Source organism: Pyrgilauda ruficollis, unplaced genomic scaffold, assembly GCF_017590135.1.
Source record: "Pyrgilauda ruficollis isolate IOZ18807 unplaced genomic scaffold, ASM1759013v1 scaffold200, whole genome shotgun sequence".
Classification (NCBI taxonomy): domain Eukaryota; kingdom Metazoa; phylum Chordata; class Aves; order Passeriformes; family Passeridae; genus Pyrgilauda; species Pyrgilauda ruficollis.
Window position 1 is genome coordinate 775,241 of NW_024519208.1, and position 23,918 is coordinate 799,158.

Genomic DNA, 23,918 nt, shown 5'->3' on the forward strand with positions numbered 1-23,918 from the left:
GTTGCCACAGCGAGTTCAGTGCCTGGGAGCTGTTTCAGGCTGTGCATTCCCAGTCTGGTCACTGCTCTGTTTAGCCTCAGTCTGCCCAAAGTCCCACCCCAGCTCCTGCATTTAAGCAAGAAAAACAGGGAGGAAAAAACAACCCCAGACCACAAAGCGCTGCGAATCCCAGCGCTGGGGCTTTTCGAGCGGCTCTCGCCGCGCTGGCAAATTTTAACCAGAGGAAATGACCTCACCTGGAGGTCCCCAAGGCTGCCGGCCTGAGGGCTGGGGCCAGGGGCTGGGGAGCAGGGCCTGGCCCTGATTTCCAGCTGCCTGCAGCACCCAGCCCGACCCCGCTGCCGTGCCCGCAGACGGCTCCTGGCTCCGTGCACAGAAGGATGGAATTGGCTTTTCACAGCCTCCCCTGTTCTGGACAGCAAAAGGAACAATTAGCAGGGGTCAGGGCCAGGAGTGTGCTGAAACTTGGTCCCCCAGGATCCAGCAGGTGATATTCCAGGGGTGGTGGAGCAGGGTGGGCACACAGCAAGGTGAAATTCCCCCTGCTTTGCAGCCCTGGTCCCTCCATCCCTGCCATTTTATCGCCGTTGTTTTCTCCTGGGTTCCTGGCTTGGCTGTTGGTGCAGCTGCCGGGCGCCTGGCCCCGAGCCAGCCCCTGCCAGATGGCGTGGGGCTCTCAGACGTGCTGCACTCCATTCCCTGTCCCGCTCCCGCTATTTAATCAAATTATAGGAAAAGTCAATTTGCTGGATTCCCGTTCTCCAGTGCCTCCCCCATCCCCCCCAGCCCACGCGCGGCTCCCTCTGCCCACAGCACCCGGCAGCATCCCGGGGACCAGGGCCTGGAATTTTCTTTTTTGAGCAGGGGACAAAGGGCAGCTGCCAGTGTCTGTCAGGATTTGCCCTTCCCCCTCTCTCTTTTTTTTTGTCTTTATTTTACGAGTTCTCTGTAGAGTCACAGAGTCATTAAGGTTGGAAAAGCCCTCTAAGGGTCACAGAGTCCAACTGTTCCCCAGCACTGCCAAGGCCACTGCTGACCCATGTCCCCCAGTGCCACATTCACACATTGTTTGAACACTTCTAGGGATGGTGACTCCACTTCTGCCCTGGGCACTCTGTTCAATGCTTCACAACACTTTCTGTGAAGAAATTTTCCCAATTTCCAATCTAAACCTCCCCTGGCCGAGCCTGAGGCCGTTCCCTCTCCTCCTGTCCCTGTTCCCTGGAGCAGAGCCCGATCCCCCGGCTGTCCCCTCCTGTCAGGAGTTGTGCAGACCCAGAAGGGCCCCCTGAGCCTCCTTTTCTCCAGGCTGAGCTCATTTCCAGCTCCCTCAGCGTCTCCTGGTGCTCCAGACCCTTCTCCAGCTCCACTGACCCTTGTTGGATTTCTGGGGGGCTTTGGGGTCATTTTTTTAAACAAAAGGAAGGCTGGCACAGGCTGTCCAGGGCCATGGTAGAGTCACCATCTTGGAACTGTTCAAAAAACGTGTGGATGTGGCACTTGAGGACATGGGTTAGTGGTGAACATGGTGGTGCTGCTGCTTTCATGGTTGGACTTGATCTTAAAGGTGTCTTCCAGCCTTAAGGATTCTCTGATTGTGTCTTTTATTCACCACCATCAATTTTGTCCCTTTTTGCTGGTGAGGACAAGGGCTGGAAGGGAGCAGCTGGCTGTGGGGAAAAAGAAACTCAGGCAAGTTTCCTTCCCAAAGAGAACTGTGTGTGCCAGGCAGAGCCTGGCCCCTGCCCCACCTCTGCTTTCGGCTGGATTAAAAAAAAAAAGATTATCGGTTTCAGAATGAATCAAAGTAGATGAAAATAACCTGTGACAAAAGTTCTCACATCATCTGAGTGCTATTTCAGTTTCTTTGAATGCCATTTCGGTTTCTTTGCATGTCAAATTTCTGCTTTAAAAAAAGAAAAGTCTGTTTTTGTCCTGGCAGAAGCTGATTTTCGGTCAGGGCTTTCTAGGATGGCTTTGGTTAATTTAGAAGGGAAGGAAAAGCTTTTTCTTCTGCTTAATGTGCTGTTAAATCACAGAGCTGAGCAGTGCTGCAGAAATCTGACCCAAGAGCTGTGTGAGGGCTGTCTGAGATTTGTCCCTCCCCTGTGACAACAGCTATGAGGGGCTGCTCATCCCCACGTGCCTCAGTTCCCCTCAGCCTGGTTTCCCTGAGGGCTTTGAGTGGGGGCTGTGCTCAGCAGCCTGGCATGGGGCAGGGTTGGCACAGGGGGATCCCAAGGCCACACGGGTGCCCACTGTCACCACCCAGCCCGTCCCCCCATTGTGGGGTCACTGCAGCAGTGGTGGCTTTTGTGGTTACCCAGAAAAAGTTATAACCATGGAAAACGGAACTGGAGCAGAGTCGAAACTTCTGCTGGAGCTGGGCAGGTTCTGGGGACCAAGGAGGGTGACAGGAACAAACAGAGATGAGCCCTGTGCCCTGTCTTCTGTGCCCTCTGCCCTGTCCTCTGTGCCCTGTCCCCTGCCCTGCTCCATGTGGGGCTGTGCCCTTTGAGGACTTTGAGCTGCTCCAGTTCCACCTCCAAATCTGCAGTGGGATGAATTAAAGCAAAGCTCCTGGACTCATCAGATGGTTTGGGTTGGAAGGGACCTTAAAGCCTATCCAGTGCCACCCCTGCCATGGCAGGGACACCTCCCACTGTCCCAGGCTGCTCCCAGCCCTGTCCAGCCTGGCCTTGGGCACTGCCAGGGATCCAGGGGCAGCCACAGCTGCTCTGGGCACCCTGTGCCAGGGCCTGCCCACCCTGCCAGGGAACAATTCCTGCCCAAGATCCCATCCTCCTTGCCCTCTGGCAGCGGGAGCCATTCCCTGTGTCCTGTCCCTCCACACCCTTGAAAGGTCAGTTGAGTGAAGCACTTGCTGCTCTGTTGCCATGGGAGAGGTGGTCAAACACTGCTGAAGTTTGAGGTTTAAAGTTAAAGCTGTGCAGGGTTGGGGGCAGCCGTGGTGAGGATGTGGGGCCATGGACTGACCAAGGCCTTCTCTTCAACCCCTTTCCTGCCCCACAGGTGTATCCATCCAACTCAGGTGATGACTACAGCAGGGATCCAGCTGGATATACTCCCTCGAAACCTCCCAGCACTGTGTATCCTGGAGCCTTTTACATGACAGGTGAGTTATTCCCAGCCCTGTGATCCCACACAGGCAGAGCAGGGGCAGCCTTCCCTGTTATGGACCATGGGAGGGATTGCACATTTGGAGGGAGCTCAGGGCAGGAGTGCATGAGACACAATGCAGCCCCAAAATCATCCAATATCCTGAGTGGGAAGGGACCTACAGGGATCATCAGTGCAGCCTCTCTCCCTGCTCAGCCACCCCAACAAGCCCACCCTGAGCACCCCTGGCAGCGCTGTCCAAACGCTCCTGGAGCTCTGGCAGCCTTGGGGCCGGGACCATTCCCTGGGCAGCCTGGGCAGTGCCAGCACCCTTGGGGGCAAGAACCTTTCCCTGAGCTCCATGCCAAGCCCTGGCACAGCTCCAGCCCTTCCTGGCCTCCTGTCCCTGTCCCAGAGAGTTTGTCCTGATTTGCTCAGTGGGTGATGCTCAGCACAGGCAGGACATGGTGGGGTCAGTCCCAGCCCCTCAGCCAGGGCCAACCTGTTCCCAGCTGGGGGCTGCCTGCTGCTGTCCCTGCCCCACTCAGCTCTGGGTTCCTTGCAGATGGACTCCATAACTCACCAGACCTGTGGAGTTCCCCAGGTGCCATGAGCCAGTCGAGTTACGGTGCCATGCTGGGCAGCTCCTCGTCCCCGCTCCCGCAGTCCAGCGGCTTCAACAGTTTACACCAGCATGAACGCATGGTAACGTGTCCCCGTGGCTGTGTCCCCTCCCTGGCACCTTCTGCTCTGGCTGTGGGCCCAGGCCCAGCTGCTGAACCCCACAGCTTTTCCAGGGCTCCTCTCACCCCGCTCCCCCTCCCTGCCAGAACTACCAGCTGCATTCCGGAGAGGTGAACGGTGGACTCCCCTCCGTGTCCGGCTTCTCCTCGGCCTCCACGGCGTACGGAGTGTCCAGTCACACCCCCCCGATCAGCGGCACAGACACCATCATGGGTATGGCCAGGCACAGAGTGACCCCTCGCTCCACAGCCGGGCACAGGCTCACAGGAAAACCAGGGCTTGTGCAGACCTGGTGCCTGAGGCATCCAACACACCCAGACACCTTGGGTCCCTTGTGTGGCACCTGTGCCTGGAGTGTCTGCCCGTGAAAGAGGCACAGGGAGGTTCTGGCTGCTGGAGCTTCTGGGTGCAGGTCTGGGGGTTTACACCTCATGGGGTGGGTCTGGGAGAAGCCCTGCAGCTCTGGTGTCTCCTGGAGGTGCTGTGGCTTAGATGAGTTGTGGGATGGATTTAACAGCTGTGTGATTTACAGCTCCCCTAGACCCAGATGGGAACGTTCGTGCTGGGTTTGGATACCACGTTAACACCTGAGTGCTTTAATCTCTGACCCTTCTGAAGCTGTTACTGAAATGAGTTCGTCCTACCCAGGAAATGACGATCCTGACACTGATTTGTAGAAAAGACCTTGTTTTTCTATAGAGAAGGAAGTTTGGGATTTTTAGAATGAAAGTATCATTAAGGTTGGAAGAGACCTCTAGGCTCATCCAGTGCATTGGTGGTTGTTGGGGTTTGAGATGCTCCATGGCAATGGCTGTGCTGCAGCAGAGATGTCTGATTGCTGTTGGTGGCACTACACCTTCAGCCCAGAGCTTGGAGAGATGTCCCTGCAGCCCCTTGATGGCTTCCAGGGGAAGGTGCCCCATGTCCGAGCTGCTCCGAGCTGGACAAACATTTAATTTTCAAGCAAAGCACTAAAAGCAGAAAATTTCCACCCCAGAGCAGGTGACCCCAAAGAAGGTCCTGTAGGGTACTGTATCCTGCTGGGGTGTGGGGCCTTGGCAGTGGCATCTGTGTCTCTTGGCAGGTAACAGAGGAACCACAGCCGGGAGCTCCGGAGACGCGCTTGGGAAGGCTCTGGCCTCGGTAAGAGTTTGGGATAGTCCTGACCCAATCCCAGTCCTGCTGCTGCAGGGACCCTCTACTCAGCAGGGAACATGCACACATTTAGTGAATGAACCCCAAATCCACAGCAGCCTCTGAGGGAGGGTTTTCCCCTCTCCATGTGCTGTCATCTCAGTCCCAGCACCTTTTGGTGGATGGGGAAACTGAGGCACTGCAGGTTGTAGTGGCTCTGCAGCCCCATTTGCTGCTCTGCTCAGCACCCTCCCAGCCTGGTGCTGCTCTGCCAAGACCACCCTACACAGACCTTGTGGCAGGACTTGCAGGTCCCAGTAGTCCTTGCCCTGTGTGTGCTGGTTCAAACTGGAGGGCACTGGTCTCACTGGGTCACCAGAGTTGCCTGTGTCCTGTTCAGTGATCTTTGCACAGTGGCAGAGGGGTGCTGACAGTGACCCTGCAGCAATTCCTGAGAGCTCCTGCTTCCTCCTGAGAGGGGACCTGAAGAGCAGAGGCTGCACTCAGGGGTGGGGACAGTGGGGACACAGAGAGACCCCAGGGTTAATGGGGGAACTGGGCTCAGTCTTTGTGCTGGCTGTGGATTTGGGAAGCAGCAGGTGGTGGGTGCCACTGGGAGGGGACAGCTAGCTCAGGGTAGCACTGCTGACCATCCCCCTTCTGTCCCTGCAGATTTACTCCCCCGACCACTCTAGCAATAACTTCTCCTCCAACCCCTCCACCCCGGTCGGGTCCCCGCAGGGCCTCGCAGGTGAGTGATGTGAAGGGTAAGGGGGGTGGGGTTTGCTTTGGGGAGCTCCCAGGCAGTGAATTTCCCAGGTCAGTCCCATCTCTCAGCCCAGGGCTGGCAGCAGCCCCAGAACCTTCTCCTGCCCTTCCTGACCCTGTCCCTGCACGTCCCATCTCAGAGAGGCTGTGGCTGGATTTGCCTCCTGTGGGAGAAGTGCAGTGGGACCTGGGAAGCAGCCAGTGGCTAAAACCCACGTTCAGCACCTGCTGAAAGCCCATTCCTGGTCCCCTTGGGCAGGACAGGTCCGGTTGTGCCCAGCAGAGCTGGTGCCCAGGCTTCCTGTGCCCAGGGTGCAGCATAACCTGGCCCCGAGGTCACAGTGACTCGCTGGGACCAGGGACATTGGGACACCTCTCGAGGCCTGAAGGGCTGAGCCAGAGCAGAGCTCATAGTGCCACACAGTGCCACAGTGTCTGTGCAGTGCCACACAGCTCTGTGGTGGCCCATGTGGTGCTGCAGTGGTCCGTGTGGAGCCTTGGTGATCCATTTAGTGCCATGCAGTGCCACAGTGGCCTGTGCAGTGCCATGGTGGCCTGTGCAGTGCCGTGTGGTGCCCCAGCGGCCTGTGCAGGGCCGGGTGGTGCCGGCGCGGCCCGAGCAGTGCTGTGTGTGGCGCGGTGGCCCAGCTTCCAGCCCCACCTAGTGGCAGCCGTGGCCATGGCCGGTCCCCAACTCTGCGTTTGTCCCCAGGCTCGTCGCAGTGGCCGCGGGCGGGCGGAGCGGGTGCCTTATCTCCCAGTTACGAAGGGAGCCTCCACACTTTGGTGAGTGGCACCAAAAATTCCGGGTTCTCCTTTTCTCTCTCTTCCCTCAGACCTTGGTGGGGAAGGGTTTTTGGTGGCGCCCTCTCCCCTGAACGCCTGGAATCAGCTGGTTGGCCAGGAATGGATATTTAGGTAGCAGCAGCTGAGCAGAGCCAAGTGCTGCATCCCTGACCTGGAGTCTCCCGGCATCCTGGCACCCTCCCCCTGCCCCAGCCCAGGCCCATCCCGGTGGTCTGGCCCAGCCCAAGGGATTCCTGGCAGGTTTCTCCCTGCCCTGAGCAGTTCCACTCATGTGACCCATCATGCCTTCAGGGAATGGCACTGGCTGGGGGGGTTATTTCTCCCCATCCCTGCCCTGTGGCACCTGAGTCCAGGATGGCCACCAACCATTCTGCAGTGCAGAGCAGCAGGGGGCTGCTGGATGTATGGGATTGCAGTCATGGAATTGGATTGGAATCATGGAAAGGTTTGGTTTGGAAGGGATCTTAAAGCTCATACAGTTGCACCCCTGCCATGGGCAGAGACACCTTCTGCTAGACCAGGGTGCTCCAAGCCCCATCCAGCCTTGGACACTTTCAGGGATGGGGCACTTAACACAGACCTCTCTCTGTCCTGCCCTTCCAGCAAAACAAAATGGAAGACAGGTTGGATGAAGCCATCCACGTGCTGAGGAACCATGCCGTGGGCCAGACCTCTGCCATGCCCAGCAACCACGGGGACATGCATGGGCTGCTGGGCTCAGCACCAGCACACAGTGCTGCCGTGGGCAGCCTGGGCCAGGCCTTCCCCGCCTCAGTCATGGCCCTGGGGAGCAGGCACCCAAGTCTGGTGAGTGTGGGAGCAATGTGGCAGCTGGCAGGGACACGCTGGGGACACGTGTCACATGTGGTGTGACATGGCATTCAGAGGGACGTGTCCTGTGGTGCAAGAATAGCTCCGTGTGGTCCAGGCTGGGTCAGGTGCTGGCAGCATTGCATGGGTGACAGGCAGAGAAGTCACTTCCCATGTTCCTGCAAGGGAGAGCTGAATCACAGAATCCCAGAGTGGTTTGGGTTTGGAGGGACCTCAAAGCTCATCTTGTTCCACCCCCTGCCATGGCAGGGACACCTTCCACTGTCCCAGGATGCTTCAAGCCCTGTCCAGCCTGGTCTTGGACACTTCAAGGGATTTTGAGGCAGCCACAGCTGCTCTGGGGACACTGAGTCTAGCCTTGGCACAAGCTCTGTGTGCCCTTCCCTTGTGCCCCTTCTCAGGGCAGGCAGAGGTGGTGAGAGAGCTGCTCTTCTTTCCCTGCAACATGATTGAAAATCCCTCAAAAGAACTTCAAGGTATCCCTAGGATATGCAGGGAGGAGAAGAGGGATCCAGTGGGTACAGGAGTGCCAGGTGTCACCAGGAGCTCTGAATGGGCAGGCACCACGTCCCTCTGTGGTGTGTGAGGGCTCATTGCAGCTCCAGGGAATGTGATGGATCCATGGCACCCTGGGCACATGGATGCTGGCGTCCCATGCATCACCAGCGTCACCTGGGTCCCCCCTTGTCTAGAGGCTGGTGACCACAGCAGCACATTTTTGGCAGAGCTGCTTGCTTGCTGCAGCAAACAGTGACACATCTCCAGTCTCCACAGAAGCAGTTGTGATCCCCTTCTAGGCTCCCTGGGTTCTGCTCCTGAGCAGGAAATGAGACGTGTCCTCTGTAGGCTGCTGCCAGCAGAGCTGGCTCTGTCCTGTCAGTCCCCAGCCTGTGTGGCACTGCCTCGGGGCCGTGGGCTCAGAAGGGCCCCTCACCCTTTGCCTCCAGCCCCTTTGCAGCCAAGTTCATGTTGCTGGGATGTCCCTTGCTCCGGTGGCACTAGGGAGGTGCAGACACAGTGGTGCTCCGTGGACACAGGACACGTGTCCTCTCTGCTGTGCTGGCCTTGCACCAGGCACAGAGGGGCTTTTCCTCGGGGCAGGAGACAGCAGTGACAGGGGCTCTGGGCTGGGTGCAGCTCCTGCTCAGGGCAGGGAGCTGCAGTGTCCCCAGCACAGCCCCAGAGAGCTGCTGCAGCAGGCTGGCTCTTCCCTCCCGCACTCCACAGCTGCAGGGGTGGGAGGGTGAGGGCAGCACCCAGCCGTGCCTCAGCCAGTCCATGGAGCCAGGGGTGGCCTGGGGTAACTGCTCAGCTGAATGTCCCCACTGTCCCCAGTGCTGGCCGTGACACATCCCTCCCTGAGGCTCACTCTGCTCCTTGTGCTGCAGGTGGGAGGAGGCCACCCCGAAGATGGGCTGTCCAGCAACCCCAGCTTGCTCCACAACCATGTCACACTTCCATCACAGCCCAGCTCACTCCCGGACCTCAGCAGGCAGCAGGACACGTACAGTGGTAAGGCAGCTCTGCACGGGTGCAGATGGGGCTCACCTGTTCCCAGGGGTCACATGTGCTAAGGGTCACCTGCCGAGGGTGTGGGCAGTCACCTGTGGGGCTTGGGTCCAGGCCTGTGCAGCCTGGGAGGAGATGGATGATGTCTCTGCAAGGATGGTGCTTCCTTGCAGCATTCACAGGGCAGTTTCTGCTTGGAGCCTTTTCCAGAAGTTTTAGAGTCCCAGAATGGTCTGGCTTGGAAGGGACCATAAAGCTCATCCCGTTTCACACCCTCCCATGGACAGGGACACCTTCTACTGTCCCAGGCTGCTCCAGGCCCCAATGTCCAACCTGGCCTTGGACACTCTCATGGATCCAGTGGCAGCCACAGCTGCTCTGGGCACCCTGTCCCAGGGCCTCCCTGCCCTCACAGGAAACAATTCCTGCCCAATATCCCATCTAACCCTACATGTCTGTATTTTCCTGTTCCCCCTGCCAGGTGTGGGTGCACAGTTCCCAGTGCTCTGTTGTGTAGGTTGGGTTCCCAAATTGGAGGGTCTGGGAAGTAAGAGGGAGAACAGAGAGCATCAGCAAGGCAGAGACAGCACCCTCACATCTTCCCTGAGTGTGGAGCAGCAATGCAGGATGAGTTTGGGATGCCACTGCAGGAGCAGAGCCTGGGGACCACCCCAGCCTCCTCTGTGGGTCAGGCCCCTCAAGCTCTGCATGTGGCTCTGCTCTCTCTGCAGGCTTGTCCGGGGGGCTGGGCCGGAGCAGCGTCTCCTCAGGAACAAGCGAGATAAAGAGGGAAGAGAAGGAGGATGAGGAGAACACGTCAGTGGCAGATAACTCAGAAGAGGAGAAGAAGGAGCTAAAACCCTCCCGGAATAGAACAAGGTGCTCTTTGAACAGGTCTCTCCCTTCACTTTCTCTGCTCCCAGGCCAGGGGTGTTTGGGCTGGGGTCCAGCTGCCAGGACCCGCCAGGCACTGGGCTTGGCCCGGTTTGGCCTGGGGTCATCCTGTGGCACAGACCCCCCAGCCCCTGCCCACCCTGGAGCCTGGTGTGGTCTCACACAGCCTGGGCTCCTGCTACTGCCCCAGGGGGAGGGGTCCCTGCCACCCTCCTGCTGGCTCCTATCCCTGTGGCCTCAGGGCATCCTCATGCTCCTAAAGCAGAGGGATGCACCTCATCCCTCACCTGCCTCTGTGGGCACCTGGGGCTGTGCAGGGAAGGAGCAAGTGCTCAGCCCCAGTCAGACATGGTTTGACCGCTTCCCTGCCTTGGGGCATCTCTGCTCTCTGCTTTGGGCTCCTGTATCCTCTGTCACATCCAGCCAGAGGAGTGGCAGTGGCTCAGGTGGAGTCCTTCAGTGTGTTGGCTGCTCTGCAGCCTTGCCACCAGCTCGGAGACCTCAGCAGGGTGATGGTGCCCAGAGAGGCAGCACCAGCCCCACTCCTGCTCTGGAGGCAGAGGGCTTCATCTTCCCAAATTCCAGCTGGGGATTCCAGTGTTTGCCTTCACCTTGTCTGGGCCACCCTGCACACTCCTGGCAACAACCTCAGGCCTTAATCACATTGTGGTTTCTTTCTTTGCTGTTTAAAAACAAAAGAAAACAAAAAAGAGGCAGAAGAAGAGCCTTAACTGCTTGTCTCCGAAGCCCCTGCGTGTCCCTGCACGTGGCACAGGCCAGCAGGTCCTGGCAGGGCGCGTGGGGGTCTCGGCATCTTGGTGCGTCACCGTGTGTTTCTTGTCTGTGAGTTGACCAGTGCTGAGAGTGCACACGAGGAATGTCCCTGTCTCGTTCTTATTTTAAACCATTAGTCAAGATGAGGATGAGGAGGACGATCTTCTTCCCCCAGAGCAAAAAGCCGAGAGAGAGAGAGAAAGGAGGGTCGCCAATAATGCCCGTGAGCGCCTGCGGGTTCGTGACATCAACGAGGCCTTTAAGGAGCTCGGACGCATGTGCCAGCTGCACCTAAACAGCGAAAAACCGCAGACCAAACTGCTAATCCTACACCAGGCCGTATCAGTCATACTGAACCTGGAGCAACAAGTTAGAGGTCAGTGAGGGTCCCGGAGTGGTGATATTTTACGTACCTGATCGGCACGGGGCTGTCTGTCTGTCTGTCTCCTGTGACGTGCTGTGGTGCCTCGCACTGTCTCTCTCCCCTGTGGCCTTGGGGACCAACCCAAGGCTGTCGATGTCCTTTTAATTTTATTTTTTTTGCCTTTTTTGCATCCATCCCTGCTGTTCTCTCCTTTGTCCCCCGCTGCCACCGCGTGTGCTGCATGCTGGTCCCCGTGGGGACACCTGTGCTGTCCTGCTTGCCCGCAGCCAGAAGTGCTCAGTGCTTGGCCAGCAAAGTGACAGAAACCCCACTAGAGAGTCTCCAGAGGGGTCCAGCTCTGCGGTCTCCAAGGGCTACTCTGAGCACAGAGCCCTTTACTTTCCCCTGGGTGTGCCTGATGGGGCTCTGGGCTCCTGTTCCCGCAGTGTGGTGCCTGGCAAAGCCCTGGGCCCGCGGCAGCTGTGCGAGGGCAGCGCTGAGCAGGGCTCAGCCCCGGGCTGAGCAGCCCTCGCTGCCTGCACTGGTGTCCGACACAGGCTGGAAGCGCTGTGCATTCTGAGCCTGGAGCTGCCAGCGGGCGCCTGCAGCCTCTGCCCTCACCGGGACACCCTGAGGGCACGCTCGCTCCCTTCCACGCGTGTGCACCATGGTGTGTGTGCACCCATCGCAGGGAGGGAAGCCAGGGTGGCTGTCCCGGCTGTCCCCCCGCAGGACGTGGCTGCTTTGTCCCGCATCCCGCAGTGCATGCTCCTGCCCCCGCCCCTGCTCCGCCTGCAGCGCGGCTCCGGGGCAGGTTAACCCCTTTCTCTCTGCAGAGCTGTGTAACACGCGTCGGGGGCTGTGCCTGCCTGTGCTCCTCTCTGCTGGCCTTGCTGTGCCTTGATGTTGGAGTCCTTTGTGCCTCTCTTCAGTTTGTAATTTTTTGCCTTTCATAACATGTATATTTTTTCCTGTCTTCTTTTTTAATTTCCCCTTCCTTTTGATTTTTTTTTTTTTTTATTTCAAGTTTTTACTTTTTGGTTCTGTTCTTTCCAATCTCCTACAGACATGCCCCAGCCGTGACCTCTCGGTGGTCCCACTCTACCTTGTACTTGCTGCTCATGGATCCCAGGCAGGACCGAGGGTGGGGCAGGGCTTAGGCAGAGTTGGCACCGTGTTCACTTTGGTCTCCCACGCTTGTCCCTTTTTAAACCCTTCCTAGAGGCAGCCAGAGAGGTGGCTGAGCCCTGCAGACTCCCTCAGCAGATGGTGCAATAGGCAGTGTCCCCTCCTTGGGTTTGTGCTGCTTTCCAGGAGAGAATCCCACCCTCACACCCCCTCTGGCAGCACTGCCATCAGGTCCTTGTGCGCCCTGGGGGGCTGCCAGGATCCTCCCACTGCCACAGCAGCTGCAGGAAGGGAAGGGAGGAGACTGAGGAGTTTTAGGCTGGTTGGTGACCCCCAGGGGCACAAGGCAGCCGAAGCATCCCATCCTGACACACTGCAAGCTGCCAGTGGTACATGCTGGTGGTGGGGACACGGCTCTGTCCTGCCCTGGTGTGACATCCAAGCCTTGTCCCTGCTGGGGAAGCCACCAGCCAGGACTGGCCATCAGCAAGGACCTGCAGCCACCAGGCTGTGCTGGAGGAAGGATCTGGGGTCCTGTGTGGAGGCACAGGTGCCAGGATGGCCCCGTCACCCCACCTGTGCTGGGTGTGTGGAGAGGAGGTGGCAGTGCCAGCTGGGGCAGCAAGGAGGGGACACAGGAAGGGACAAGGCAGCGAGGAGAGGATGCAGCAGGGCCAGTGGGCAGCCCTCTGTCCCACACAGGCACTGCTTGCCTGGGGAGCCCCTGCTCCCCCTTCACATGGCCGTGCACTGTCCAGAGGCTCTCCAGGAGGGCTCTGACTCTGCAGCCCCTCTTTGCTAAAGGCTTATGGCTCCCCAGGAGCCCGAGGCCACAGGCTGTCCCAGTGTCAGGTCTCACCCAAGGACCCTCCTCAGACAGGTATCTTCCTGCAAGAAGTTTTGCTCTGGGGGAGAAGGTCGTCTGCATTTAAATTGGGGCTTTCAAGGGGATGGGCAAGGCCACGGTTCAAGATGCTGCCAGCACAACTTTGCTTCCCCCATCCCTGCCTGTGTCGGGCATCCCAGGGGTGCTGTCAGCAGTGGGGGCTCTCCCAGAGCTTCTGACTGTGCCTGGAAAAAAAACCACCCCTTCTGACAGGCTTTTGGCTGTGTGGAAAGATCAGGATTCATTGTCTGCATCCAAGTCTGATCCTCAGGGCAGCCCAGGCTGCTGCTCCCAAGGCTGCCCTGGCCCCTAAGAGGGTGCCAGGCCAGGCTGCTCCTGCTGCTGCAGCAGCACTGCTTCAAACACCAGCACTGGAAGCTGCAGAATTTGGAATGGAATTTGGGAAGGAAATCTTACAAAGAAGGATTTGCTTCCTGCCAAAATCTCACCATGGGGGACAAACGTGATGTTTTTGGCCAAGAGCCTTCCCCAATCTTTGAGTTTTCAGCTGAAAACAAACAGGAAGGCAAAATTTTGCAGAGGGTAGAAGGTGTTGGTGGGTGATGCTGCATCAATGCCCACCCTTGCCCCCAGTGGCCCCTCCAGCCCCCTGGGCACCTGGCCCTGTGCTGGCAGCACCTTCCCTGGGCTTGCAGAGGTGACACAGCCTGGGCTGCTCTGGGAAGCACCCAGAGGAATTGGCTTTGCAAAGTGAGGCCGTTTGGGCCATTCCCAGTGGACACCCGGAGCACTTCCAGCACGGCAACATAGAGCCCCCCTCGGTGGCACCCCCTGACTAACCCCTGTGGTGCTGTGAACCCAGCAGTACAGACGAGGCCTTGTCACTGGAGGACAAAGATCTGAGGGACCGGGAGAGGAGAATGGCCAATAACGCCAGGGAGAGGGTGCGTGTGCGGGACATTAACGAGGCCTTTAAAGAACTGGGACGCATGTGCCAGATGCACTTAAAAACGGACAAAGCACAGACCAAACTGATCATCCTGCAGCAAGCGGTGCAGGTCATTCTGGGCCTGGAGCAGCAAGTACGAGGTATGGTACCGCTGGCAGGTGCATTTCGGGGCCTGTCTCTTCCCCTTGGCTCTGCATGCTTCTGCTTCTCTGTCCTGACTCTGCTTTCGGTCTGAGCTGTGTGTTTGTAGTGCCAGCAGCACCTCTGGCTGCTGAGCTCCCCCCAGCCCCAGCTCAGGGTGGATTTGAGGCTCCCCTGTCTCTCTGCTCATGCTTAATATAATTTGGCACCTCGATCCCATTAAGCAGCTTTGAAAAATTCAGTCCTCAACTCTGAGTGCTGACTGAGGCACTTGGGGGGTCCTGTAACAAGCACATGGAGATGCCCTGGCAGAGGGTGCCCAGAGCAGCTGTGGCTGCCCCTGGATCCCTGGAAGTGTCCCAGGCCAGGTTGGCCAGGGCTTGGAGCACTCTGGGATAGTGGAAGGTGTCCCTGCCCATGGCAGGGGGTCAGAACAAGATGGGTTTTAATATTTCTTCCAACCCAAACCATTCCATGATTCCATGTTGAAGTGGGGGTGCAGCTGGGCCTGGGGTTCTGCTGGAGCAGGGGCCTGGCGGGTCCTGCAGGGATTGGGGGCTGCAGCGAGCGCTGCACGGTGCTCATCTCCTCACACAGGCCTGCCTGGCATGGTCCCTGCTGTCCCTCTGGGACGCTGCTGCCAGGGGTGATGCTGTTGCCCAGACTGAGGTTGCTCCCCTCCCTTGCTGTTTTGGGCACAGAGCGCAATCTGAACCCAAAAGCGGCCTGCTTGAAACGTCGGGAAGAGGAGAAAGTGTCCGGAGTGGTAGGAGACCCCCAGATGACACTGTCAGCTTCCCATCCTGGTCTAGGAGATGGTCACAACCCTGTTGGACACATGTAAAGGTACTGTTCCCCACCTTGGATCCCACATCCCCGGGTGGGTCCAGCCCTGTGCCCACGCCCTGCTCTGCTCTGGCTGGTCAGCCCCGCTCCCTCAGCAGCAGCCTTGCTTCATTTCCCTGAAATCAATGACTTGCATGTGTGCAAGGCCTGGCACAGGGTGCCCAGAGCAGCTGTGGCTGCCTCATCCCTGAAGTGTCCAAGGCCAAGTTGGAGGGGCTTGGAGTGACCTGAGATAGTGGGAGTAGTCCCTGCCCATGGCAGGGGTGGAATAAGATGATCAAGGTCTTTTCCAGCCCAACCCATTCCATGATTCTCTCTCTGTGTCATGTGGCCCCCACCCAAAGCCTCTGGCCCACAGCACAGTGCAACCCCATAGCTGGGATGGGGGGGTTTGGAGCTCTCTGAGTGGGCTCAGCTCTGCCCTGCACCTCTCAGTCCTGCTCTAGCTGGCTACTGGAAACCAGCAATTCCTTTTCCTTGTGAGTCTATGAGAGGGAATGGGCAGGTCCCAGAAATGCCAAGAGAGTCAGAGAAAGTGAAAATCCCCTGGTGAGGCTGTGGCAGGCACAGACTCCAATGGGCTGTTCCAACTTTTAAGGGACCCTGGGAGCATCTGAGCAGTGCAGAGATGGTGGGGGGCTGAGCAGATCCAGGAGTGGTAGGTCAGGAGCTGATCCCACGGAGGGCATGGAGAGGGTACAGTCCCTTGGTGTCCCCTGCCCGAGTGGGTGCCTGGGGATGGCCTGACCAAAACAAAGGCAAAGCTCAGCTGCAGCCCTGCCCAGCCCTGCAGGGGCAAGCTGCAGCAGGAGCCCTGGGGCCCCCTGTGCAAGGAGCACAGTTTTATTCCCATTTGGGCTTCTATCACTTCAGACTTTTCTTTTCTTTTTTTTTTTTTATATTTTATTTTATTTGTAGATCTTTTTGTTCCTCTGGATACGGAGATCTGTAGGAAGAAAACCCTTGGTGTGACCTGCAACCCTGTTGAACCATAAACTGTAGTACTGCTCATACTGACACACGCAGACGGATCCTGGCGTGACGTAAGGGGTGGAAAAAACACTTTGTCAAAAACAAAACGGAAACAAAAAATTGCCTTAAGTATAAAGTGCAGAACAGTCAATACATATCACTCAGTTAGGAGGGGGTGGCGTGTTCTCTTGGCTTGTTCACAAGCAGCCAGCAGCAAAATTGTGCCTAAGCTTGATATTTCTTTTTTAAAAAAAAAGAACATTAGTTATGAGATTTTTTTATGTAGAACAAATAGCAATGCCTTTTGGTTTTTTTAGCTTCTTTTGCATATGTTTTGTAAGCAACGAAAAAATTTTTTTTTGTATAAAAACATGTCTTGTACCCTCCGCTTTTCTGCTGCTGTTTCTATAGTTAACGTTGCATCTTTAGGATCAACCAGAATATTAAAATTGTATTAAGAGAGACTGGATATAAAGAGAGGAATTCTCAGATTCGGCTCGGAAAGCCACTAAAAGCGAATGTAGCCACAGTGAGGGAATGTTCTTCCTTGCCTGGCTTGTACCTTCCATGACAAAAAACAAACTCGTGCTGAATTCACCATCTCTTTTCTTCGGCCACTTCTGATTTGGGAAAAGGAAGTTAAACAGCAAAGCGAGTGGCAGCAGTGCTCCCGCTCCCCGGGCAGTGACTGAGGCGCTCGGCGAGGTTTGCCTTGTCCCGGGGATGCCGAGGCCCCCCGGGGCAGAGGACGAGGCCGCGGCTGTTCCGGAGCGTCGCCGTGGGGAGGACGAGCTGCTGGGAGAGGGCAGCCCCGGGTGGAGGACCAAGGGACTGAGGCGCTTCCAGGTGAGCAGAGCAGCAAGGGATGCACGAGGGAAGCGCCTGTTCCCACAGGGCAGAGCTGCCCGAGGCACTTCCAGGAGCAGCACTGAACAAAGACCGAGTGAACAAAGCTGGAGCACTGGCAAGAGGCGGAGGCAGCGGAGCAGCAGCGGGATACAGGGCCAGGAAGCCGGGCAGCAGCAGACTGAGGGTGCTGGAGGCAGGGAAGGAGCAGCGAGCCGTGAGCAGCAGCAGGATCCCTTCTCACACTGGAGCCATCGGAAATGCAAAATGCTGCCTCGAGGAAAGGGGTGGCTTCACACCCCACTGTCACCTGCTGTCACATCTCCCAGGCATCCTTGGAGGCAAACTGAGCTCAGCACTGCCACGGGATGTGAGTGGCCACAAGTCACCTGCACATGGGCTCCTCCCTTGGCACTGGGAAGGAGGGCAGCAGGAGCTCCTGTCCTTGTGCTCCAGCAGCCAAGCTGGGCCAGCTGTCCCTTCACTCCAAGGGATTCCCAGTCACTCCACACCACTCTGGTGTGCTCAGCAGGAGGAGGATCCCTGGCAGCCCCTCTGGGTGCCCTGGAGGTGTGGAGCAAAGAGGTGCTGGGCAGTGCTGAGCTGCAGCAGCCGGTCTGGAGATGGCCATGGCAAAACATCGACCAGGAATTTGCTCGTTTCTTCCCTCTCCTTCCCTTTGTGAAACGTTTTGTGCCTGGTTCTTCCCAGCTCTGCGGAGCCCAGTCAGGCAGGATGGTGCAAGAGACATGGGTACTGGTCTGGGAGGAAGTGGGGAACTCCCCTCTCCCCTGCAGGCTCTATCTCTCCCTGTGCTGCTCCAGCCTGGGCTCCTGGGGAAGCTGTGTTGCTGTGGCACAGGGAAAGGGAGGGACTGGCAAACAGGATTAGGTCCTGTGGCATTTGCCAGCAACCCCAGGCTCTTGGCATAACCTGGTGCTCCTCCACGTGCTTTGTGCTGGGGCAAGCTCTGCTGGAAGTGCTCAGGGCAGTGCTTATCTCCCACCCACACCTGGGCACTGTGGCCTCAGCCCCTGTGGCAGCTCCAGGCTGAGCCACTCCAAGTGCCAGGGCAGGATGGGACTGTCCCTGCTGCCCCTGGCCCTGCTCCGGGGCTCCCCAACATCCACCATCACTCTGAAGCTTTTGGGTGCTCCCACCATTCCTTCTGCATGGTGAGACCTCAGCAGCCCCAGCTCTGTCCCTGGGAAGGGCAGGAAACTCAGTGGTTCCAGTAAGCCAGTGCTTCTTGCCTGTGTCAACAGATGCATTTTAGCCTAATCAGCTCGTCAGGTTACACCACTTCCCTCCCTGGGGCTCTTGTGGGTGCTGAAGCAGTGGGCAGGGAGATGGATGAGGTTTTCCTCCCTGTGTGACAGCCTTGACTCCCATTCATGCTCTGGAGTGCAAACTGGAGGGCTCACCAGCTGCTTTCTGTTTCATCCTGCTCCATTGGTGGGACTGCTGGGGCTGCAAAGTACCCACTGCTCAGGGGTTTTGGCTGGCTCAGTGCCCCTGTCCCAGGACCAGGAGGGATGGAGCAGTGTCCCAGCCCTGGAAAGCTTGAAACCCTACAAAAAATATTTAAAAGTGGTTCACAAACCCTTTGATTTTGCCCCAGGAATTGGAGGTGGCAAGAATGGTCAACTGGACTTAAAGGGACTAGTCAAGAAAAATCCATAAATTCAACAAAATTGGAAACCTGAGAAGATCTATGAGTTGTCCACAAATTTGCTGAACTTCTTTATCCCCTCCTAGTGCTGTAGGCCAAGGAGGAATCCTGATGAGCCAGAGCCTTTCTCACCATGCCAGAATCTCCAGGCATTGCAACAAAAATGGGGCTTTTCATCTTAGGTGGTTTAAGATGTTACTTATGACAGCAAATCCAGCCAGCTTCCTTCCATGGCAAGACTTGGGTGAAGATCCTTAAGCATGAGCCCTCAGAGGCAGGGTTTGGAGAGATCATCTCAAAAGCACAATGTAGGGGGTGGCACTGCTCTCCCTGGAGCAACCTTGATGGCACAGGGTGACAGTTTTGTGTGCCAGCCCAGTGTGGCCTCAGTGGCATCTATGCTTTCCAGGTGCTCAGGAAACAATTGGGAAGAGCAGCAAGGAAAAATTTGTCTTGCCAGTGTGTTTGGCTCAGTGTGAACATGGTGCCTGTAATCTGCCAGGGAAAGTGGTTTTTCTAAAAACAACCATTGCCAGGTGCTGTCCCCAAAATACCACCAGCCCAGCCCAGAAATGTCACCCTGTAGCAATGAAACTCTTGTCTTTAGGTGTTGTGGTCAGTGAGGGCCAGGTCTGCACTCTCCCCAGCCCACAGCTCTGCTTCATTCCACTTGGGATCTCAGAGATCCCCAGACCTGCTTCTTTGCCTGTCTGTGTGTCCCCCACAGCAGTGGTGCTGCCAGGAGAGGTGTCACGGTGGGTGACATGCTGTATGGTGCCATTTATTCCATTTTCTCCTTCCTCTCTCAGCCTTTGCTTGCATGGCTGCTCCTGGGGGCACATGCCCTCCTCTTTGGGGGCCACTGAGCCCCCCCAAAGCTTCCTTCATCAGATGGGGGAGCTGCCTTCCCTTCTGTGCAGCTTCTAGTCCCTCTTTCCCCAGGCTGCATCCCAGTGGGGCACTGCCATGGGACATTTCCTGTGTCCCCAGCCCAGGGGCCTCCTGTTGCCCTGCTCAGCCAGCCCCCTGCCTCCCTGCACACAAGCTGTGCATGCCACAGGACTGGGGAGCATCTGCAATCCACTCTATGAACAGGAAAATTGCAGATTGTTGTTTTCCCCCTTTTCACCTGCTTTTTCCCCAGAGCAAAGCAGCTGCAGCCTCCCATGGGTTGGTGTTCAGGCAGTGGTGGCAATGTGGCTGCTCCTGCTCACAGCCCGGGGAGCCGAATTCCAGCTGTGTGGCAGTCACCCCCTGTCACAGCCCCCAGCCCAGGGAGCTGAATTCCAGCTGTGTGGCAGTCACCCCTGCCCGTGACCCCCACTCACAGCCCCAGCCAGCAGCTCTCAGGGCTCTCTGCTCCCCTGCTTTCACAGCTGCCCCCCAGAGCTGTGCTGGCAGGAAGGATGGACTCAACCTGTGGTTTCCTCAGGAGGCTGTAATTCCAGAGTCAGGGCAGAAACTGCTCTCCAAGGTCCCTTGTGTCCCACCGGTGTCCCCACTGAAGCCAGCAGAGCTTTTGGGCCCTTGCTGAGTAGTTCCAGTTGTGGGGGATGGAGAAACAGGAGGTTTTGGAACCCCCCCAATCCCCTGCACCCCTTGAGCTTTGCTGCCAACTTTGTGGCCAGTGGAACCCGAGTTCCTCTTGCAGGCCCTGCTGTGCTGTACTGGGGAGCCTGGGCCAGCTCCAGTTCTATCCGTGGGCTGTGGGAGGTGAAGCAAAGCTGGGGATGGAGCTGGGCCTTGAGCCCTCCACGTGCAGTGCTGGCAAACCCAGAGCGAGCCCTGGCCACTGGACTCCTCCATTCCTGCCCAACACCAGCAATAGCAAGGCCTGTTTTCTGTACCCCGAGCTTGCACAAGGTCTTTGCCCTGTTAAAAATCCTATGCAAATCTTATCCCTCTCCCCTCTCCCGGGGCTCTGCTGATCCCAGCCCAGCCAGTTATCTCTGCTCTTGTCTGTAATTCCTGCTCCCTGCTGCCCTCAGGGTCCAGCTTCATTCCTGGCAGCTCCAAAAGCATTTTGAGACCTGTGCTCTGGAGCTGGGAGGGGGCAGGTGAGACTGTAGGAACACCCAGCTCCTACTGAGCACTGAACTGGAAGGGGCAGGGCCTGGTCCTGGGGCTCCTCCATGCACCCTTGATCCTCCTGTGCCTTCTGCTCGATGCTGGTGGGGCTCTGCCAGCATCCCTCATCCCCCTGAAAGGAGAAGCTCTGTTCCACCTTGCTGCTGCCCAGACTGCCCTGTTCTAACACCTGAGCCGCAGGCTTGGCTGGGGCTGCTCTTCCTTCAGCCACCCCAAGCCTGAAGGGCTTTGTCCCGTGCTCCCCAATCTCTCCAGCCAGCATCTCTGAGCTGTTTCCCTTTGCAGAGGGGCAGCCCATGCCAGCAGCTGCCCATCAGCTGGGATGCAGGCAGGAGGATTTGGGGGGTGGGTGCTGCCAGTGTCCCACAGCACAGCTCCCTCTCCCTGCTCTTGGGGACCTGGTGCTCTGTACTTTGATTTCGAGGACAATTCAGCCCTTTTGGGGAGCCAGCACAGCTGTGCCTGCAGGACTCCCACGGGGAGGGGGCTCTAGTTAGGAGCGTGGTGCAGGCTCCTCATGACCTTCTGCCAAACTTTGTGTGTCCATCTGTAGCCCAGCTCTGGGCCAAGGACACTCCTGTCGTGGGTCTCCACATTGGTATCTCTGTTCCCCTGGGTTTGTACCCCTCCTGCTCCTCAGGGCTCCCCGTTCCCACCCTGGCCCAGCCAAGCGAGGCTCTAACTAACACTCACCGCAGGACATCTCAGCCCAGCGTGGCTGCAGCACCAGCCCAGGAGAGCAAAGGCATTTCTGCTTCCAAAGGGGATGTCCTGGTACCGAGGCCATTGGCCAAAGAGCATCCCCGTGCCCTGCATCCCTGGGCTGTGCCCCGGGAACCATGGAGCTCCTGGAGGCAGTGAGCTGGGGACACCACGGGTCCCCCTTGCCAGGGCCACGTCTTCCCAAATCACCAGAACCCACCAGCTTTTGGGCAAACCTTGTACCATGGAGCCACCTGGGAGGGAAGGAGCCACTGCTCCTGTGCCAGGAGAGGGGAAAGAGGCGCCTGGGGAGGCAGGACAGGGAGGATCCCAGCATTGGGAATGACCTGTTGGGTGCCGAGGGCTCCAGCTCTCTGGGGAAACAAAGCATTCCTGGGATGTTCTTTATATTTTTGTAGGAATGGGGGGTGGGAGAGCAGATGGGAGATGCCTGCGGAAGTTGTTTATTTTTAACCCTGTAGAAAGTTATGGGTTGTTTTTGGTTTTTGGCCTTTAAAATGAAAAATGGTCCTTGCTTTTGATGTTTATGCTGCCTACCTGTAAATCCAGATGTACTTAAGTGGCTGAAATCCTTGTTCTTAAATCAGATACACATTATAGTTTTGAACTATATATATAGTAAATATATATATATATATGCCTAACCCAGCAAAAAAAAAAAATTAAAAAAATAAAGTATTTGGGGGTGGGAAATGCGTTGCTCTTTGAAATGAATCACAATTGGGGGATGAAATTGTGTTTCTGAGTGCCTCAAGATATGAATTGTTTTCATTTTTTTAAATAATTTTATACAAGTGTCAAAACAGCTGGCTGGATTATTTGGAATTTTTAAATAATCCTAACTTTTTTAAAGTAGATTTTGAGAACTGTCCTGTATATAACAGTAATGTAGCAATAAATGTGACATTTTATAACAATATTACTTTTTTTTATCCCCATGTGTGTCCTTCAGATGTTGTATCCCTAGGAATGAAAAGCTGGAATAAAGGCTTTGCCTTGTACTAAAAAACAAAAAACAAAAGAAAGCATGAGACAGGTTTTCAGACACTTGCTCTGGGTGTGGATTCTGCCCCTGCTTTGCTGTTGTTTCCTTGTCTCTGCCCCATCATCCACTTACATCCAGTTAAATGCCCCCAGCCCATCCAGGAGCCCAGCACAGACTGGTCATGGGAGAAGTTCATCAAATCAGAGCCGTTAAAGTTGAAAAAGACTTTTCAGGTCATCGAGTCCAACAGTCAGTTCAGCACTAGCCCATGCCCCAAGTGCCACATCCATTGTTTGAACACTTGCAGGGATGGTGACTTCACCCTTCTGCCTAGGGCAGCCTCTGCCAGTACCTGGCAACCCTCTTTGGGAAGAAATTATTCCTAATATCCAACCTAAACCTTCCCTGGCACAACCTGGGGCCGTTTCCTCTCATCCTGTCCCTCGCTCCCTGGGAACAGAGCCCGACCCCCACCTGGCTCCATTCTCCTGCCCCTCAGGCTCCAAGGTCCCCCAGGACTGTCACAGACTTAGACTGATTCGGGCTGGAAAGGACCATAAAGCCATCTCATTGCACTGCCTGCCGCAAGTAGGGACACCTTCCACTGGACCACAATCTCCATCCAGCCTGGCCTTGGACACTTCCAGAGCCGAGGCCTGTGCCTGGAAGCAGCCTTCCTTCCCCAGGTCTGCTGCCTGTGCTCTCACTGTGCTGCTCCGGCTCGAGGCTTGTCTGCACAGAGCAGGACAAACAGTCCAGACTAACTGACAAGTGGCTCTGGCAGTGGCTGGTTAAATCTCCCTTAGCCTTGGGTGCCTTTTCTCAGCAGTGAGGCAGATCTGCCCTTCGTGAGCTGCTCTGGGTGCATGGATGACAGCCCTTCCTTAGACTGCATCATAAAACCACAGAATCATTAAGATTGGCAAAGACTTCGAAGATCACCCAGTCCAACCATTACCCCAGCAGCACTGCCATGTCCAGCACTAAAGTGTCCTCAAGAGCCACATCCACACATTTTTTAATGCTTCTAGGGATGGTGACTCCACCACTGCCCAGGGCAGCCTGTGCCAGCTGTTTACAGCTCAGATCCAGATGAGGGAGAAGTGTGTGCTTGGGAGCAGCTGGAAGATGGATGCTCAACAAATGCACAAGGTGGAGCATAAAGCAGGCGAGTGCCAGTGTCCGGAGCAGGCTTGGGCTGGGGAGGACAGCAGCAAGGAGCAGTGCAGAGGGGCTGCTGAGAGCATAGTGAGCAGTGGCCACCAAGTGAGCTCCTGCCAGCACTGCCTCCCTGGAGATGAGTCACTACCAGCTGGAGATGAGCTGGGATGAGACTACCAGATCCTAAGGGCAAATGTCATGTCATGCTTGCACCGCCAGACAATCACAGAATGGTTTCGGTTCTAAGGGATCTTAAAGCTCACCCCATGGGCAGGGACACCTTCCACCATCCCAGGCTGCTACAAGTGTGGTCCAGCCTGGCCTTGGGCACTGCCAGGGATCCAGGGGCAGCCACAGCTGCTCTGGGGTGTCGATCCAGAGTTCCTCCCGCATCTTCAGAAGCAGCTGAGCAGGCTCCAAGCAGAGCCTGGGGAACAGTATGGAATTGATGGTGATTTTATGACCCTCTCCTGAAAAACCTGGCTGGAAACTGCCTCTCCTGTTGGGGGACACTGAGCGGCCGTGACAGGGGGGTTTGCGGGGGCACTGACGGGCTCTGGGGACACCACTTTGGGAAGGGGGCACTTCCCTCCAGCACAAGAGGCTGGGAAGCAG

The 23,918-nt window shown here is 56.8% G+C and overlaps 2 protein-coding genes across 13 annotated transcripts in view; both read left to right on the forward strand.

Moving 5' to 3' along the window:
* Window positions 1-22,076, forward strand: part of TCF3 (transcription factor 3) — an 82,589-nt gene extending 60,513 nt beyond the window's left edge. For 4 of the 12 annotated variants that reach the window (XM_041467102.1, XM_041467103.1, XM_041467111.1 and 1 more), the window contains 12 exons: window positions 3,034-3,136; window positions 3,686-3,825; window positions 3,951-4,077; window positions 4,949-5,007; window positions 5,671-5,749; window positions 6,479-6,552; window positions 7,177-7,380; window positions 8,793-8,916; window positions 9,645-9,807; window positions 10,719-10,957; window positions 14,712-14,856; window positions 15,775-22,076. In XM_041467102.1, the coding sequence (XP_041323036.1) occupies window positions 3,034-3,136; window positions 3,686-3,825; window positions 3,951-4,077; window positions 4,949-5,007; window positions 5,671-5,749; window positions 6,479-6,552; window positions 7,177-7,380; window positions 8,793-8,916; window positions 9,645-9,807; window positions 10,719-10,957; window positions 14,712-14,854 (1,455 nt within the window). In that variant the 3' untranslated portion in view covers window positions 14,855-14,856; window positions 15,775-22,076. Of the gene's footprint in view, window positions 1-3,033; window positions 3,137-3,685; window positions 3,826-3,950; window positions 4,078-4,948; window positions 5,008-5,670; window positions 5,750-6,478; window positions 6,553-7,176; window positions 7,381-8,792; window positions 8,917-9,644; window positions 9,808-10,718; window positions 10,958-13,782; window positions 14,010-14,711; window positions 14,857-15,774 lie in introns of those variants that run through there. The other 8 variants (XM_041467105.1, XM_041467114.1, XM_041467106.1 and 5 more) reach the window with 6 other exon arrangements.
* On the forward strand, window positions 16,552-22,076 carry LOC121353351. The gene has a single exon (XM_041467116.1). The coding sequence runs from the start codon at window positions 16,552-16,554 to the stop codon at window positions 17,563-17,565; it is 1,014 nt and encodes a 337-aa protein (XP_041323050.1). The 3' UTR covers window positions 17,566-22,076.
* Window positions 22,077-23,918: the final 1,842 nt, after the last annotated feature.

Excerpts from the sequence above, each read along its gene's own strand:
- LOC121353351 (XM_041467116.1), top strand. The coding sequence starts at position 16,552 with ATGCCGAGGCCCCCCGGGGCAGAGGACGAGGCCGCGGCTGTTCCGGAG.